The sequence below is a fragment of the Drosophila sechellia genome, chromosome 3L (assembly GCF_004382195.2).
Source record: "Drosophila sechellia strain sech25 chromosome 3L, ASM438219v1, whole genome shotgun sequence".
Lineage (NCBI taxonomy): Eukaryota > Metazoa > Arthropoda > Insecta > Diptera > Drosophilidae > Drosophila > Drosophila sechellia.
This window is the reverse complement of record NC_045951.1, coordinates 22190115-22206765: the sequence shown is the minus strand read 5'-3', so window position 1 is coordinate 22206765 and position 16651 is coordinate 22190115. Positions and strand designations below refer to the sequence as shown.

The 16651-nt window shown below is 41.4% G+C and overlaps 2 protein-coding genes across 5 annotated transcripts in view; both read right to left on the bottom strand.

The window, feature by feature from the left end:
* The window catches only part of LOC6616592 (calcium-transporting ATPase type 2C member 1), a 32482-nt gene extending 23363 nt beyond the window's left edge, over window positions 1-9119 (bottom strand). For all 3 annotated transcript variants that reach the window (XR_004361653.1, XR_004361652.1, XM_032717284.1), the window contains exon 1: window positions 8781-9119. Coding sequence is in view for 1 of the 3 variants with exons in the window: in XM_032717284.1 (XP_032573175.1) it covers window positions 8781-9119 (339 nt within the window). In the remaining 2 variants the exon portion in view is untranslated. The remainder of the gene's footprint in view (window positions 1-8780) is intronic.
* Window positions 9120-10511: 1392 nt separating this feature from the next.
* On the bottom strand, window positions 10512-16543 carry LOC6616591 (ras-GEF domain-containing family member 1C). Of its 2 annotated transcripts, none has more exons than XM_032718608.1 (5): window positions 15772-16543; window positions 12260-13757; window positions 12038-12181; window positions 11774-11976; window positions 10512-11705 (listed from the first exon to the last, which is right to left on the bottom strand). In XM_032718608.1, exons 2-5 carry the CDS (start codon window positions 13664-13666, stop codon window positions 11420-11422), a joined length of 2040 nt encoding a protein of 679 aa, XP_032574499.1. In that variant the 5' UTR covers window positions 13667-13757; window positions 15772-16543; the 3' UTR covers window positions 10512-11419. The 2 variants fall into 2 exon arrangements, with proteins under 2 accessions (XP_032574499.1, XP_002040950.1); XM_002040914.2 differs by having other exon boundaries at window positions 12260-13754.
* Window positions 16544-16651: the final 108 nt, after the last annotated feature.

Genomic DNA, 16651 nt, shown 5'->3' with positions numbered 1-16651 from the left:
CGTTTTAAAGTAGCCACAGCCAGATGCACCAAGGGCAATGCAAGTCTTCGTGGCAGTCTCCCAAACATAAAACTCCTAGCCAGATATTCTGATCGTGGCCAGCCAGCACCCCTTCCACACAGGACCTACCGAATTTGTATCTGTTGGGGAACTGAGTGCGGTTACCCGCTGACAGACATTAGCACAGCTTATACATACCTCCGGCACCCAGCTCCGGTCCACTTTCTACCCCTGCGTCTTATGCATCCGAAAACTGCGAAAACTTCTGGCACAGGGGGGACTTCCCTCTACGCGCCGGAGAAGGTGAAGGGGAAGGTGCACTGTGTATATCTGTATCTGTATCTGGCAGATACGAGCCACAGTTATTTTTATAAACTTCTCGCTTTCGCCTCGCCCGATGTCCGTTTATCTGGCTGTGGACCCGGGGCAGACAATGTAGATTTAGCCAGTCCAATGAAACTCGTGTCATTTTGGTTAACGTTTGCCACACACAAATTTCCATCACTGAAGACTGCAGTCACTACTTTAAGGTGAATCCTCCAGTGACTCGTGGACAAAATCCGTGTAAATTGTATTGTTCCTTACCAAAAATGAATGTAAAGTATGTAACAAGTAGCTGCAGTATTTGGACATACTTATAGATACATATGAAATGTACACTAGAGATATAATATCCAACAGCATCTTCATAAAAGTGCATCTGCAAGATTAAGTTCACTATTAAATTGAGGCTAGAGCGCTCGGGAGCTCCTGAAAGGCTTGTCAAACATTACCTGGGAGGTGGATCAGTTTCCACCTCCGCCACACGAGGCTTATGCTACTCGTATTGACGCAGACACCAGGTCCAGACGACACATACTCGTATCAACAATCCGACAGAGAAGCCTGGGAAGCTGCTACGTCAGCCAAAAATGATGTAGACTGGATGCAGGGACAGCGCTTTCAGTAAATATGTTCTCATGTCGCTTTATCGGTGGCCATTTTAATTGTTTTTACAGGATGCACCCCGCCCGTTTTGCACTTCACATTAAATTTTGCAAAAGTTGGTGTAATAACTGAACAAATTATTAAATGCTAAAAAATTAAAAAAAATTACTTCTTTTACTCATCCATGTACGAGAAGTGAGTATAATAATCCAAGCTCAAAATGTAAATAGGTGGTTTAATATATTTTTTTTGGGTCAATCCATCTAGTTTCACAACTTCAGCTCAGGACTCACATACACAATTTCGTATGGAATGTGCGGCTCCTTAACTCCGAGTGCATAATCATTTCTTGTTCCCAAGCGTTTCCAATAAAATGCGTTTTCGGGTTCCTGCTCTCCTGTGGCTGCAAGAAGTGTTGGTAGCTGTGGACGAAACTCTACATTGCACAAGCGGCAGTCATCGTCGAGCGATCCCATTTAGCTGCGCCGCGTCCTGCCGCCTCATCATACTCGTAAATTCCAGGGCTTTGTGGTCATGTTCGTACTTCACGTTTCATACATGTGTTTCGGGCTCTGTTTGTGCAACATTCGTCTCCATTATCTCGAATCCTTCTTACATCCGCTCTTCAAAAGCGGGAAAGGGTAGGTACACTCTCAGCACTTGGGATTAGCCGTCAAGGACCGAAAAAGTTTGGAATAAAGGGGCAGTCTCTGTAATGCGCAGATTAAAGTTGTCGCACCAGCAAATGGCGCTGGCCAGCACAAACCCGCCCATAATGCATTTGGGGTAATTAAAATGGATAGCTAATTAAAATGTTCGAAAGCAAACTGCACGAAATTTCAAACTGTCATCATCAGAATGAAAATCATCGGTAGGAACAGTTCGATTTATCTCCCTCTCATCGGCAAAAAACTGTCATTGTCAACCACCCAAAAAATTATCAGCGGAAGTGCAGAATGTTTGACTTTTGTGCGTGCTTGTTTTGCAGATGGAGCTGAGCGGGATGTTGGAGGAATAGGACGAGGGGAGTTGGCAAGGATGGGCGACTAACCCAGTATAAGTGTCAACGAACAATGCTGGCCAAAACCGTGCAAGCGTATTGAAGCTTAGTGCTTTATAGGCCTGGTTTGCGACTGTGTCTCTTCCATGCCATTTCTCGCTTTCTGCTTCGGTTTCCAACACTTTTTTCTTGCCTCATGGGGCAAGATTACGGCTTACATGGTTTACCACCCACTGTTTGGGTCAGGAGACAACGTACCATATTTCAAAAGAAGAGGTGGTGCTGGAATGAATGACTTTTATCGTTATAACATCTAAAAAACAAGAGAGAATGCTTTAGTCGAGTTCACCGACTATCTCACTTGTTCTCAAATGGGAATAAATTTATTTATTTTGCCAATAAATACCGACAAGTCAAAACCACTTAGATCATGCCCAAAACCGGGTTATAGTTTTTTTTTTATAATTATGAAGGCAGCGATTGCACACATTAAAGGAATAATTTGTTCTTATTAAGTGGACATCACATGTCTTTCATAGACGGCAGAAGTAATTTGTGTGCTATTAGGGAGCTGGACACAAATGATTCCCTAGGCAAAGGACGAGCCCCTTGGAGAAAGGGGCTATAAGAAGTAATCAATATACGAATTCCATATTTGTGCACTGGGTATGTGGTTAAGCCTTTGTCAGGACATGAAGTGGGATGACCAACAAAGGTTGTCAGGAGCTTCGAAAAGTACAGTCATATAAAGAAGGGAAAGGATTTGCGTAAGTCATTTGTGTGGGTAGAATAAAGGAATGCTTGAATACTTCAATTCATAAAACAGGAAAAGAAGAAGAAAATATGAGAACAACTTTTTCATCCCCTTCTTTGGGGCACTTCTGACTGCTTCTATCGCACTGAGAACATTTGAAGGTTAATAGAAAAGTTAACTTACAAGAAAATTAACGTGTCTAAAAATATACATATTACAGATAATAGCCAATAATGTGTTGTAGAACAAATATAGATATTGGATGTAAGAAAACTGAAGTCAGCTTAAATCCATTTTGGCATTAAAATCCTCAGGCAGCAGTCCACTTGCACCAACGGTGGGAGGTGGTCCTTAGGTGGGAACTGACCCTACTGTGAGTCCTAGTGAATGTAACACCCTGAATGAGAATGCTTTTCAAGTGCGTCACTCACTCGTGTGTGAAAGGCACTATCGAAAGCAGCAGGGCCCGTCAATGCTCAACATGTTACTATGAGATGTATCCAAAGTGACAGCTGTCACCTGTCCCAGAACGAATCCTTACCGGAGATACTCGTATTCCAGGTTCATGGAAAGTTTTGATGGCGAAAGCCCCCTTAATACTATAAAGCTTTGGGTACGTCGAATTTAAATATGACAGTATATGTATATATATTTCAAATCGATCTGTAAATATTGTTGAAAAATGAATCTCTAATGCTATGCCACCAATAATATGTGATTAAGTATATTCTATTATCTTTCGATTAGCCATTTCAGTAATGCTTTTTTCCAGCTTGCTTTAACAAGGTTACCCCTCTTTCAAAATATAGTTGTGGAAAGACTGAGTGAAATGAAATAACTTTCTTTTCCCTACCACGACGCATCTTGAAAATTATAAAGCTGTCAACAGTAAAATGTGTACTGACAATGTTGCCTTCCAAATGGCACTCGCAGCCACGCCCGGTCTAGCGCCCTCCCCAAAATAAGTTCAGCTGTCATTTGCTGCCTGTAGCTTCTGAGGAGCTGTCCGGATCAAAAAATCCTTAATATCGGGATACTTATAACTTTAAGAAAAAGCCATTCTTTCACGTCGAAGAAATGCGGAAACTGGAAATGAGATTGCAACATGGGATTGCTGTACAATGTACCGTTATTGATAAAAAAGAAATGTACAGCTTTAGGAAAATGTGAGTGAAACAATCAACTATTAAAAATGGCTTAAGCATTTTTTCTTTACTAATGGCATCAAACTATATTGACCTGTATTAACCTATTTGAGTAAAGATGAACCAGGTTCTAAAATGTGTTTGTTTTATATACAAATAAATTGAGGACAGACTTTGTCTTTTTAAAGTCTAGACATTGATACATATTGATGTAATTTTTTGAATAGTTAAGTGGTTCTTTTAAATCGTTTAGCACAGAAATCAGATTGACAAATACATACGTTTTTTTTTGACGAATTCAATGTTGATTATAAATTCTACAGTAATTTGGCATTGATTTTTAAAGCCAGTTTTCTATTTTTGCCTACGAAAAAATGGATAAAATATTCTTGTAGTACCGACAGGAATTATGCCCATTCCTGCTGACTTCAAAAAATGCCGGCCTACGGCGACTTCCTTCCCTCTTCATCATGTTTGGACTCCTGCCTGTTCCTTAAATTGACAATTTTGCATGTTTACAGGCCAAAGGGAAAGCCAGGAGCGGAGTGGGTGCGACAAGTAAAAAGGAAGAGAGATCGCTATAGGTGAGTCCTTGACTATCACGAGTAATGGGTATAAAAACCAGTTTTTAGTTGCTTAGCGCTTATGTGGAGTCTGTATGTCATATGATGTCAACTTAACTAAATCTTCTTTTTGGGGAGCGAGTAAATGATTTATAATATTATTAAATCCGAATTTGGTTTCGGTCTAGCTATACCCCGATACTCGTAGAGAAAAAGGGCATACCAGTTTCTTTGAAGGTATAGAAATTCTTGATCAGATTCATTGGCTGATATCTGGAGAGCAATAAAAGTATTTGAAATGTTATTTTTATTATTATTATTTTCATTTTCTTGTCATCTCTACCGATATGCTTACTAAATCTCTAGTTGTTCTCTGCAGCTGAGTAACGGGTATCTGATAGTCGACTAGTCTGTTCCCTCTCGATTTGAAGTCGTTTCCGCTTATGTTGTTATGCTAATGCGTTCTCGTCGAAGTCAATGCTTCTTCGGGCGTTCCATAGCCTTTCATCTCAGTGCTCCGCTAGGTGGTCTTCATCCAATATAACTTCCCTGAAAACGCCTTTTAACCGGATGCCGCTCCAAGCAAGGACCCTCTTAGCTATTTTCTACGAATTTTCAAAGAAGCGACGACAACCGAAGGGGGAAAAACATGGAGGGACTCAGGGTAGGAAGCCAACCAACCAACAGTTAGTGGCTTTGTGCTTTCTGGAATTTTTGCACGCAATTAATTCAATTTGTAAACTTTTTTGGGTTCTACAACATTTTTGTGGGTAAATAAAAAAGCCTTGAATGATTCAGGTTTTGGCCACTTAGAATTTGGAAAGAGATGCTGATTTGTAGGGAACACAATTACCAAACGCACAGATGTAAATGCAGACAATTTGATTGCCTTGCCATAAATCTCAGATCATACAAACATACATTCATAAATATGTAATATGTTGTAAACTGCATTATAATTGTGAATGCCAGTTGATGCTCCGTTGAAAAGACGATATTGGGATTTTTTTTAATTTAAAATGTCCTATTTTTTGTTTATCTGTCTGCAACAGAACAACATTTAAGTGTCTTGAAATAATTTATTGTTGTGTTGGAGCTATTTAAAGTTAAAAGCTTAGTTCGGTGTAAAAAATATGAGTTTACCACCCACTAAAAAACTCGTAAGTTTTCGAAGAAAGCGGCTACAAATAGCTAAATTGCAATACCTTAATTACATTAAGTAAAGCCAAATTCATTTTTCGCAAGAAAAGATAACACACATTTTGTGTGTGATCGTCATTTGTTTTTGAGATATGTTTTTGTTTAATTATAAATCACGAATAAATTACGCAATTTAGCGCCCTAATTTAAGGCAACAATTGCACCCACATGGACAGCTCCAAAGTGGAAGCCCGATATATGGTAAAGGAAACTCTGAGCCATCGCCGCAGGATGAAGCGGAGTTTCCTCGCTTTCCCTTCTATGCGCAGCAATTAAAAGTGCAAATTATATTTGCCAAAGCGAATCCGGAATACAGCTAAAATCCAGTTGTAACGTAAACATCTTTAAGCAGAGGAAACGCGACTACTAGACTTTTGGTTTGTAGATCAATAAAAAAAATAAAATAAAGCTTAACACAATACAATTTTCCAAGCAATATGTACGTTTGCGGTGATACCAATTTACTCTACGAGTTATGGGAGTAAAAATCCAAAACAATGCAAACTGTATGATAAGAATCCTGACAATTTCGTTGCAGATTTAATACAAGTATTTCCATCACACTTGTTCAATATTTTCAATTAATGGGTGCTTGTTTAAAACCTCGATTCTTGCTTAGTTGGAATAAAATAGAGTTGTAATCTAACGCTTCCATGTAGTCCCGAAATTTCTGTGAAGACTCTGTAGATTCGCCCACTTCCTGGCTCCGTGTCGCCTCCGCCTTTCCTTTCAGCGAGGCACGCTCGGGGCAACGACAATGCATAATAATGCATTTGTGTTTTATGATTATAATAAATGCTCTTAAACGCTGCCCATCACTTTGCCAGCTTCCATTTGTGCTGAAAGTCTGGGGGAAAAGGAAAGCGGAACTCGCATTGTAAGCGGCAGAATGATAAATTTCCTTGTCCGTGCTATAAATTCATTTGTACCACAGCACTTTATCATAAATTTGCATGTCGCAAAAGCAGGAATAAGAGTCAGTCAGTGTAATTCTCCTAGGGAACGCCTGTGCTTAGCTGCAAGGGATTCTTTGCAAGCCGACCCAAACGAATTTCATCAAAAATAATTTGACGCATTTGTTATTTTTCTAACATTTTCCATAGTTATGTGCTGTATGGGTACAATACGTGTTTAATTACACTTTCACGTCCTTATTACCTCGACTTGGGATACTGCTGTAGTCAGATATAAGTATATATAAATGATCAAATATTTGGCTATTTGGTATCTTCAGAAACCGCGACATATCTCAGATTAGTGATTAGCAGCGATATAATAGAAGAGTTACATTGTATCTCCATGTATGTATGTATCTCAACAAGCTCGTGCTTAATTAGAGGCAATGACAAGAAAAATAAATTCAAATTAAAAAATAATATTCGTTAAATACGACTTTATAAAAGATGTTGCAAGATGTAAAGCTTGCTCTTGTATATTTTCCGCATTTTCAACAACTTTGCTAGAGATACTGATCAGATTCATTGTATATTTCTTATACAATATTTTTACGTTTACTTTGCGATGCGGATTCTTCGCGATCACGACTTTAGTAGCTGTGGTTAATGAATTGAAACACAGCAAAGCAACGCGATGTTTAGGACTTGACCTCAAAAAGGAACTAAGCCCAATCCTCGTGGCGTATACGTGTCATTAAAAGTGACTAAATCTAGGTTAGATTGCAGCGACTTGAGGCCCAACAAACTTAATGGGGTGCATGGGGCGTAAGAGCACGAATGACCTTTAATTGGTTGCAAACGTGAATGTAGGACGAAGCGACACAGAAATAAGGTCTTTAATGTAGCGGAGCAAAAGTGTCTACCATTGCATGCATTTCCTGCAACTTTCTCTACCAAAATATACCCATTGTAACAATAAAGTGGATTCCAAAACTAAATTAAAACACAGTTATTCTCATTTGAATATTCAAAAACAACAATAGTCCGCTGAAGCACTCAAAACAGGCTCTAAAATGGCGTTAATGCAGTCAGAGAAATTTATATTTATATTTATTATATTTATTTTACATTATAAAACCTCCCTGTTTATGATATATTTGTATCTACTAATCTATCTACTATCTACTACAAGAGAGAACGCTATAGGGTGGTGGTGGCAATATTAGACTATGTCTCTGGATTCTGCATGCTTTTTTAGTTCCTTTATTAGTTCCTGAAATCTCGGCGTTTATACGGACGGACTTAATAGGATATAGCCAGATCGAGTTGGCTTTCATCCTGATCAAGAATATATACTTTAAATGTTCGGAAACTCTACCTTCTACCTGTTACATACGTTTCAACAAGTCTGGTATGTCGGGTAATTCCAAGCGTAGTCTGTATAGAAACGAGTCCTAAAAATATTGTAAAAACGATTTCGAAATCGTTTCTTAAGGTCCGAGAAGGGTTTTAAACGCGGTTTTCTTACGAATTTGTCGAGTTCCAGGCGAACTAATTTAAATTAGCTTACTAAGTTCATTTCCGATATAACACCACCTCCAAGTCAGCACTTCTCGACGCAATTAACTATGCTTTTTATCGACGACAGAGGGACAGGACGGTGTTATGATTGACACGGGTCTGACGCATTACTGATTGCAAATGCGTGGGTAGTACAGTCGGCGCCGTGGCAAGTTAAATTATTAACAAGGTAAACGGGGGCGAACTATAGATTTTTCAATTGATTTTTCAAGTCTTTCTAGGACACCGACTCACTTGGTCTACTTGATGGCCAAGCCAAGCCAAAACAGTTCCCGGAGTGCATCAACACAAATTCCATTAATATCAGAGCTCATTAGCATTAGAGCAAATTTCCGGCGAAGAAATCCCCCTTGTCCCCCTTACCATCCATCGGCAAGGCCCTTTTCAAGTGCCATTCCCACTCGCCGATTAAAAGTCAACAGGGATTTACGGGGAAAACCTTTGCCAGCGGCACTCGGGGTTGTCACAAGCGCCAGAATATTCCCTTTGTTGCTTATCGATTTTTCCGCTCTTTGTTTTGTTTTGCTACGCCGCGCAATCCGCAGCATTTTTCTTGGGCCTAGGAATCTCCGCCAGCCACAAGTTGCAGGCGCCGAAGAAGCCCGAATCCCGAATCCCCAAGAATAATCCGATGTAGCACTAAGCTGCTACTCTTGTTGATTCAGTGGAGTCGTTGTTCTCCTCCTTCCATTGTTGCTCCTGATCATGACTCACCTCGACGATGCTGTCGCTGCCTAGTCCGCAGATCTTGCTCTTGGGCAGGATCTGCTTCTGCTCCAGCTGGTTCTTCAGCTGCTTGCGCTGCTGGTGCTGCCTGTGTGCCGCCAGTCGAAGTCCTCCGCCGCCGGGGGCGATGATGACCTCGTCGTCGTCGTCCTCGTCCAGGCCCAGAGACACGGGCACGTTCACACTGAGCGCGGCCACATCCGTGTCCGCAGCCGGGTCTAGTTCTACGTCGATGTCGGCCGCCGTATCCGGCAGCAGGTCCAAATCACTGTGGAAACTCAGATCGAGGTCTTGGGGCAATTTGACGTACTTATTGTGGTTTTTCATTGTTCCTGCCTGGCATGAGTCATGTGGCCGAGGCCGCGCGAGGATTACGAGAGCGGGAGGCCGCAAATCAAAACAAAAATAATCACACGAGCACAATCGATTTTTCCGCCTCGATTCACCGCGTCAACAACGGCCCGGGAGGTGGCACATCGTCAGGCTTTCGAATGGAAGTGCGTGCTCGGTCGCGTCCAACACGTTCGCAGGCAGCTTTAGTGTGGCCGCGATTGGGCCGAGGCAATATACCTCCCGACTGGAATGTACTAAATGGGTATCCTTAAAAATACCACTCTGTTCGCTCACTGTCCGAAAGGAGTATTTTACTGTATGTAGAAGGACGAGTCCATTGCACCATTTCCTTACATTTACTTTACCTTACTTTACAATGTGCCTTCTAAGTTGCGTGTTTAAAAACTTTGACTGCTGGCAGTGAAGGTAATTTTGATTTCCCAGAATTATGTAATATATTTAAAAAACTAAGGCAATGGTCTATTTGAGTTCCTTGACTATCAGATACCCGTTGCTCAGCTATTGGGAGTGCGAAGAAGAAATTTCCGAATTTTGTTTGGAAAATTGGTAAAAATTGGCCACACAAATAATAAAACCGAAACATTTTTGCAAATTGTGTGAAGGTCAGCTTTTCGATTTGTGAGTATTACAGTGGCCGTGATCACATTTTTTTAAGTATCAGTAGAAATTTAAAAGAAAAAAAAGAGAGAACGCTATAGTCGAGTTTCCAAACTGGGTTGTCAAAACCCCAGTTTTGGTTGTCCCAAAAGTATTAAAAGTAGAGTAGATACGTTTAAAATATATGTTTTAAAGCTATCCGACTCCCACTAAAACCACACAAGTTTTGAAAAAAGTCTTATATTATGATTATAATGCAACGGAGAACTTTTGGTTTTGGAATGAAGGTATACAAAAGTTAACTGTGCATTACACGTTTTCGACCCTTTGAAGCATACATACGTGTATCTGCCTCAGGATCAATTGCCAATTCGATCTCCGACTGTATATCCATATAAGCATCTAATTGTTAGAGCTAGAATGTAGATTCTGGAACGTGTATTTTGTCCAAGGTAATTTAATATGACCCCTTAGAAGCACTGTGGGGATATTGCATGACAAAATATGATTCGAGTCTTATTGGCCTGTACAAAAACAATGTATTGTCGAGTTGTGGGTGTTAAAGATTTTAAAATAAACGTGTAATACCAGAAAACAGATATTGACGGAACTGATAATCAGGAGTGCATAATCTTTGTGTAGTTGAAATGCTTATTTGTAAGTGTACCATTTATGATAACTAAATTATAACAAAATGTATGTCCTTAAAAAAAACTTACTTCTTACCTTCTCTTGAATAATCCCAAAGAAAAGAAAGGCATTAAGAGATTTGTTTTGGGAACTGGTTCTGTTCATATCGTTTATTCGAAAGCTGTTTTAATCATTAATGGTGTGTTTAGTCCCGTTATAGTTAATATCATTTATGATTTCATCCACAATATTGCATAATCTTGCAACTGCATTGTTAAAAATCAAATTCTTATTCAGAAGAAGCATTTTTCAAGGACAAAGTGTACTTCTCCTTTTGATCTTTCTTACTTGTTCTTCTGTTGGTTTCCTTATACGAAAGTATTAATGGCCTGCGACTGATAGTAGGCCGATATATGTTGCTCATGCAAAAAGCCTCGAGAAAGAATCAGAATGAAATCCGTTAGAATGTACCCGGATGTAATTACGGAATATCAAATAGATTTCATTTAGCTATAAAATTGTATACATAAATATAAATACTGGTCACGTACGGATATCGCGTACTTATGCAGCTTTGTCAGATTGATTTTATCATAATTATATTAAAATTAATTATGATATACCAAATATTTCGCGCTAATAACTAAATTAGTTGCATTAGCTGTTAGCCATATACGGCCTTAAGTACATAGATTCATTATTCCCATCCTCCCAATGGTCTAATTAAATAAATAAAATTACTGGCAACGTCTCGCAGCATATTCTTAAAAATATTTGAAGCCGCCCGTCAATACAGATTTGGAACAGGAACACAAAGATAACGGAAATAATTGAAAACAAAAATGATTGACAAATTATTACTTGGCGACCCTAGCTTCAGAAGCTCTTCCTTCGGAGTAAGGGGTTAATGAGGGCTTGAGGCTTGGTAGCCCGGTGAACTCCTTGGTTCATTAACTTAGGCTAAAATATCCGCGGTCTTACGGCTTAGTAGAAAAAATAATCATGGCAAGCGCTTAAGCGTAGCTTAATCTACCCCCTGTATGGGGTTACTGCGACTGTTGATGCTGATCTTGCAGCTGCTGCAGCAGTTGTTGCTTCGTCTCCGCCTTTACGGTCCTGTAGCGGTCCTTCTCCTCCGTGTTCTCCGGTGGCTCACACTCGAAGGAAGCCATGGAAAGAGTGTTCTCATTGAGTACTGCGCTGTGTTGAAGATAGGCTATGACGTTTGGAAGCTTCTCAAACGGACAGTTTACTTTCTTCCATTCATTAAACTCCATCACTTGTTTGGCCAGCTGGGAGCATTTTTCGAAGTTGATATGATTGTTCGGCAGCCTGTTTAAATTATCGGCAATATGTCAATATACAAATAACTCACGAAGAGCACTACAAGTCCTACTTACCGGTTGGAACATCCCTCGTTCAGAAAATACAAATCCTTAACAAATAAACTAAAGAATGGAATGATTATGCGTTCGCGTTCCTCAGTAGCGCCCTCTGAGCGCCACATCGCAGCTTTGAGCGTAGAGCGATAGCTGTTGAAGTTCGATGTTGGATCCATTTGATGTTCCAGCACGGAGAACTTTGCCGATTGCACTTTGGCCCACTAAGTGTTAAATTCACAATGAGTCAAATCCGATATAAGTTTAACATTCCACCCAACTCACCGTCTTCTTCAGTCTGCCTATGGGCGCCAGATTTAGACCTGCTATTATGGCCATCAGACTATTAAAGTTGCCAATATTGAAGCACTCGCGGGCTGTTTCTATCCAATATTCTATGATGCGAACACGCTGCTTCTTTTTAGGGTACTGCAAGGGACACATTGAATAGAACATATATTAATATATTTTTAAGATCCGTTGATGAATATTCTACTGTTTACCCACCTTGACTATCTCGCTTGCCGTCAAGTAACTGAGCCGATTGAACCACTGCACATACGATTCCAGGTTACGAGTCTTTTTCATGTCGTTCAACGAACCACCTCCGCCTCCACTACACTTGCTTTTGTTGGCCTCCTTACTTCCATCCTTGGCCTGCTGTTGATAATCCTTTGCAAAGGCCTGGACAAATTCCTCTGGGCCAATGTGCGACAAGCGCTCCAGCTCGATGGCCGTAAGCTGGTGGGCCAAGTGTGCACAGCTCGGACACATGTCCATGATGCCAAACACATCGTCCGGCTGGGGTGTTGTGGAGATCGAGTTTGATGTGGAGGCAGATGAGGTGTGGCCACTAGATGATGAGTTGGAGGTGCCGCTGGCAGATCCACCACCGCCACTAGCTCCGTTAGCATGTGAAGAGCTCCCTAAAAACGTCTGAAAGGCATTGTGCAAGTGATTGTGGTGTCCGTGGTGGTGGTGCTGCTGTTGCTGACTCTGTGCCTCCTCCGAGCTGATAGTCTGCAAAAACTCCTCATACTGCTCTAGCGTTGTAAGGCGAGACACCAGCAGCTGCAAGATTCGCGATACTTGCTTTCCCAGCGAATTATCAATGTAGACGCACTTCCTTGCCAGGATGCGAACTTGCTGCATAAGCCGTTCATCTCTAAAATCGTAAGGGAAGATCTCTATCCATTCTGACAGGAGTCTGATGCAGTGTTGGGCAGAGCGCTGAGTGTTCGTCCGCTGTTGAAGACGCGGTTCTAGCTCCGAACTGTGTGAGGCGGCCGCTGCACTTCCTTTCCGCTGCGTTAGCGGTGAAGCTGAGTTGATGCTGAGCATCATTGTGCGACCGGGCACCTGACCGGCATCATCCACTACATCTCCGCCGGTGCCTACATCCTGCTGCTGATGCTCCCAGGTCTGTGAGATCTGCGCCAATAGCTCGTGGGGGCGCACAAAAAGCCTGGCGCTTAGAAGAAAAGCGAAAATAAATCCTTCATCCGGATAATATTCGTGGGTGGGGACCATGTGGGCAATAAGCGACTGCAACGGACCTGAGTGCAATCGTCCTTCGCTGTAGACAAGGAAATCTTCCCTAGCCTCCTGGCCCAGGATCCGGCTTTGTGCCGCCCCATAGCTGAGCAACTTTTCGGGAGGTTTTTCCAGCAACGCGATACGGCGAAGGGCGGACAGCGACTCGTGGGCGTGGCAGGCGCTATTGCTCCTCTGCGTCTTCAGGTCTGGCAGTGTTTTGTGAGTAATTGACGTAGTCGTGGCACTTGATGCCCCAGCCCCAGGAGTTCCCCCTATGGACCTCTCATGCCCCTTCAGATTAAGGTTAATGTTGGCGCTGCCGGTGCTGCCGCTGCGGCCATTGGTGGCACTGCTAAGACCACCGTTACTTGACGACATCTGGATACTGTCCAATCCAAGGCTAGAGTATCTAAGCCTACAGGCAGGTGATCAATGCCCGGGACTTGGAGAACATTCGAGCGGAGATCTACTGCAATAAAGTACCAGAAAGAAAGAAAAAATTAGTATAGTCCGTGGAAATGCAGAGGTTATATATGACTATTTGATTAGGTTTACTGTCTATCACAGAGTGAAAAATGTGCAATCTTTGAAAATAAAATGCTGGTAAATATAAAAAATATAATAAGGGGGAATGATAAATAGAGAAAAACAATGTCCATTAAATATAAATAAAACGACTTATGTATGGTATTGCTCTTTAGAATTCGGTGAATTTTGCAAAAAAAAATATAAAAATAAAGGAATAAAGTTAGATCAGAATCACTATCCGTGTTGAATGTGCGTATGAACCTTGTAATCTTGAAAAAAAAACTTGAATTAAGCTTGCATATTCTCATAACCCCTTTCAGTGCCAATAGAAATATTTATAATTTATGTATTTAGTAATAAATTTATAATTTAATATAAAAATAAATGTTAAACTAAAACTAATGCTTGTATACAGTTTATTTAAAAAAAACTACGTTTATACATTCTTTGGGTGGAATGGTTTTTGGTCTCGTTTGGTAAGCATTGGAAGAGAGGCTATCAGAAAACGAACTGCTAGAAACTGTCGAGCGACTAAACTGTTAATTTGTTTTGAAAATCAACCCAATCGTGGTTTATCACAGGCCAGCGAACAGAACACGGCCTCGAAGCCAAAGCGAAACACGAGAATTACAAATATTAATTAACAGCAAAACAAAAACGCCCCAATATGGGTCAACAAAGTGCTGGGCCCGGGGATGAAGTGGGGGCCAAATGGGTGGTTTGAACACGTTAATAGAATTATTAAGACGCACAGCAAGAAAGGAGGAGTCCAAGCAACACCAAGTTCCACCCGCCTGAAAACAAAAAGCGAAGGGCAGCATTTTTACTTTTCCAGCTGCATACATATATTGTACGCTTCACAGCACAGTGAGTAGCCCATGGGGAGGACTAGGGGATAACTTATTAACTGCAGACCAGGCAAAATCAATTTTGAAATAATCACCAGCTACAAGTAACTCAGCCAAAAGGCAAATTAACGTCTATATTTATAACGTTTTAGAGTATATGTACATGGCCAACAAAACAGCAGCAGCAACAACAAACAAGTGAAATGCACTGCCCATAAAAGCTTAAAGCAACAACAACTGCAAAAACAATAACAACAAGAAACAATAATTTGTATACAAAACGGAGCAAGAAGAAGAAAAAGCAGAGGCAGCAATGACAGACGAGAAACGCTAAGGCCGGGCGCACAGTGGAGTGAAATCTCTAAAATATGGTATTCAGTTTTATAAAATCTTAATGCTTATTTTTGTTTGAAAAAAAAACATGACCGTAACCTTTCCTAGAGGGCTTTCAACATTGATGTAATACTTATTTTTCATCGAATTTATCCAAATGTTCATACTCATAGAACAAAGGGAAAAAAAGAAGCTAGTGTTTTTGACCTACCTATATTGTAAATAAATTTTTAATCATTTTCGTCTGTCCGTCCGTATGAATGTCGAGACCTCAGGAAATATAAATGGTGCAAAGCAATAGCTGAGTAAGGGGTATCTGATTGTCTAGAAACTCGACTCTGGCATTCCCTTTTTAAACTTCAGAGGGAAACTATTACTATTTTATTGCAAAATGGTATTCAGGTAGGCATTTTAATTATCTGTACCGTAATACGAGAGACTAGTAAACGAACATGAGTCGTTGTAGTTTGTATAAAGAAATAGTTTGTATAACGAATAGTTGGAATAAAAGGTACGCTTGCTGGACTGCCAATCGAGTCTCGAATTTTGATCACCTTTTTAATCTTAAGTTCTACTGTGCAAGGTAAAAGAAACACAACGGCCGACGCGTGTGGAAATGCAGGGGAAAAGCCAAGAGGCCAGCAGAGAAGTCAACCGGGGTAAAGCGGAGAGAGGACGAGAGAGTCGATAAATGGGGCCGTGGCCACAGAATAGTTGTTTTTCCCAACCGGATTTGGAAGAATGTCTAATTAGAACGGACTCCAAGGCACTTACCTGTAGCAGCTCCCAAGCATGCTGCAATGGTCCCTGACAGGAGTCCTTGGATCGGTGGCTTCGCTCCCAGGATTTGGGACAGGACGAGGAACACGCTCCCAAATAAGCTGCTCTCCCGGCAGCGCTGCAGCGAAATCAGGACAGTCGAAAGTGGAACACACGACGTTGTTGTTTTTGCTGGAGCGGGAGGGGTGTTCCAATGGGCGGGCGGTTTTGTTTGTGTGTGTGTTTGCACGGCAATTCACAATACGCGAAGTTTCAGCACACCACCTTCGCACTGACACTCACACTATCGCGCACGCAGATGCAGGCTCACATGGACGCACCCTCACCCCCACGGCAGAGGCTTGGCAGAGGAGCGGCAGAGCGGTTGCATATGGACACCAAGAATTAAGAACTCGGCAGACAATCACCGTTTTTCGAGGGCCTCGGCGCAATTAATTTGCCACACAAAATGCACTGCGACGCTTTTTCCTCGGCCATGTACGCGTCTGAACTTGTCTGTGTGTATGGTGTATACAATGTATGTACAAGAGCACCGACCGGTTTGTTTGCTACGCAGATTTTTCTTTTCACAACTGCGGGACAAGAACACCCTCGAATAACGTTGAGCCGGACCTCGATAGATAACGGTGAATGCCACATTTAATGCTCAATATGGAAGTGCAACGCCAGTTGCGTGATTTCTGCAATCCTTTCGCTTTTATTGCATTAAAAATGCGCAGCGAACCGAACGTCGCGTTTTGTTTACTATGGCTGGACTGACCGCGTTTACAAACACTGGCCGCGGGGCTATTAACAGTACTGGGTATGCTATTGCAAAATGATAGGGGTGCTCAATGTTTTTCCCACTAACCAAACTTTCTATCGATTATGTTCA

Excerpts from the sequence above, each read along its gene's own strand:
- LOC6616591 (XM_032718608.1), bottom strand. The coding sequence starts at position 13,666 with ATGTCGTCAAGTAACGGTGGTCTTAGCAGTGCCACCAATGGCCGCAGC. Across the intron at positions 11,977-12,037 it reads TAGGCAGACTGAAGAAGACG|TGGGCCAAAGTGCAATCGGC; the intron begins GTGAGTTGGGTG and ends TTTAACACTTAG. Across the intron at positions 11,706-11,773 it reads AACGAGGGATGTTCCAACCG|GCTGCCGAACAATCATATCA; the intron begins GTAAGTAGGACT and ends TAATTTAAACAG.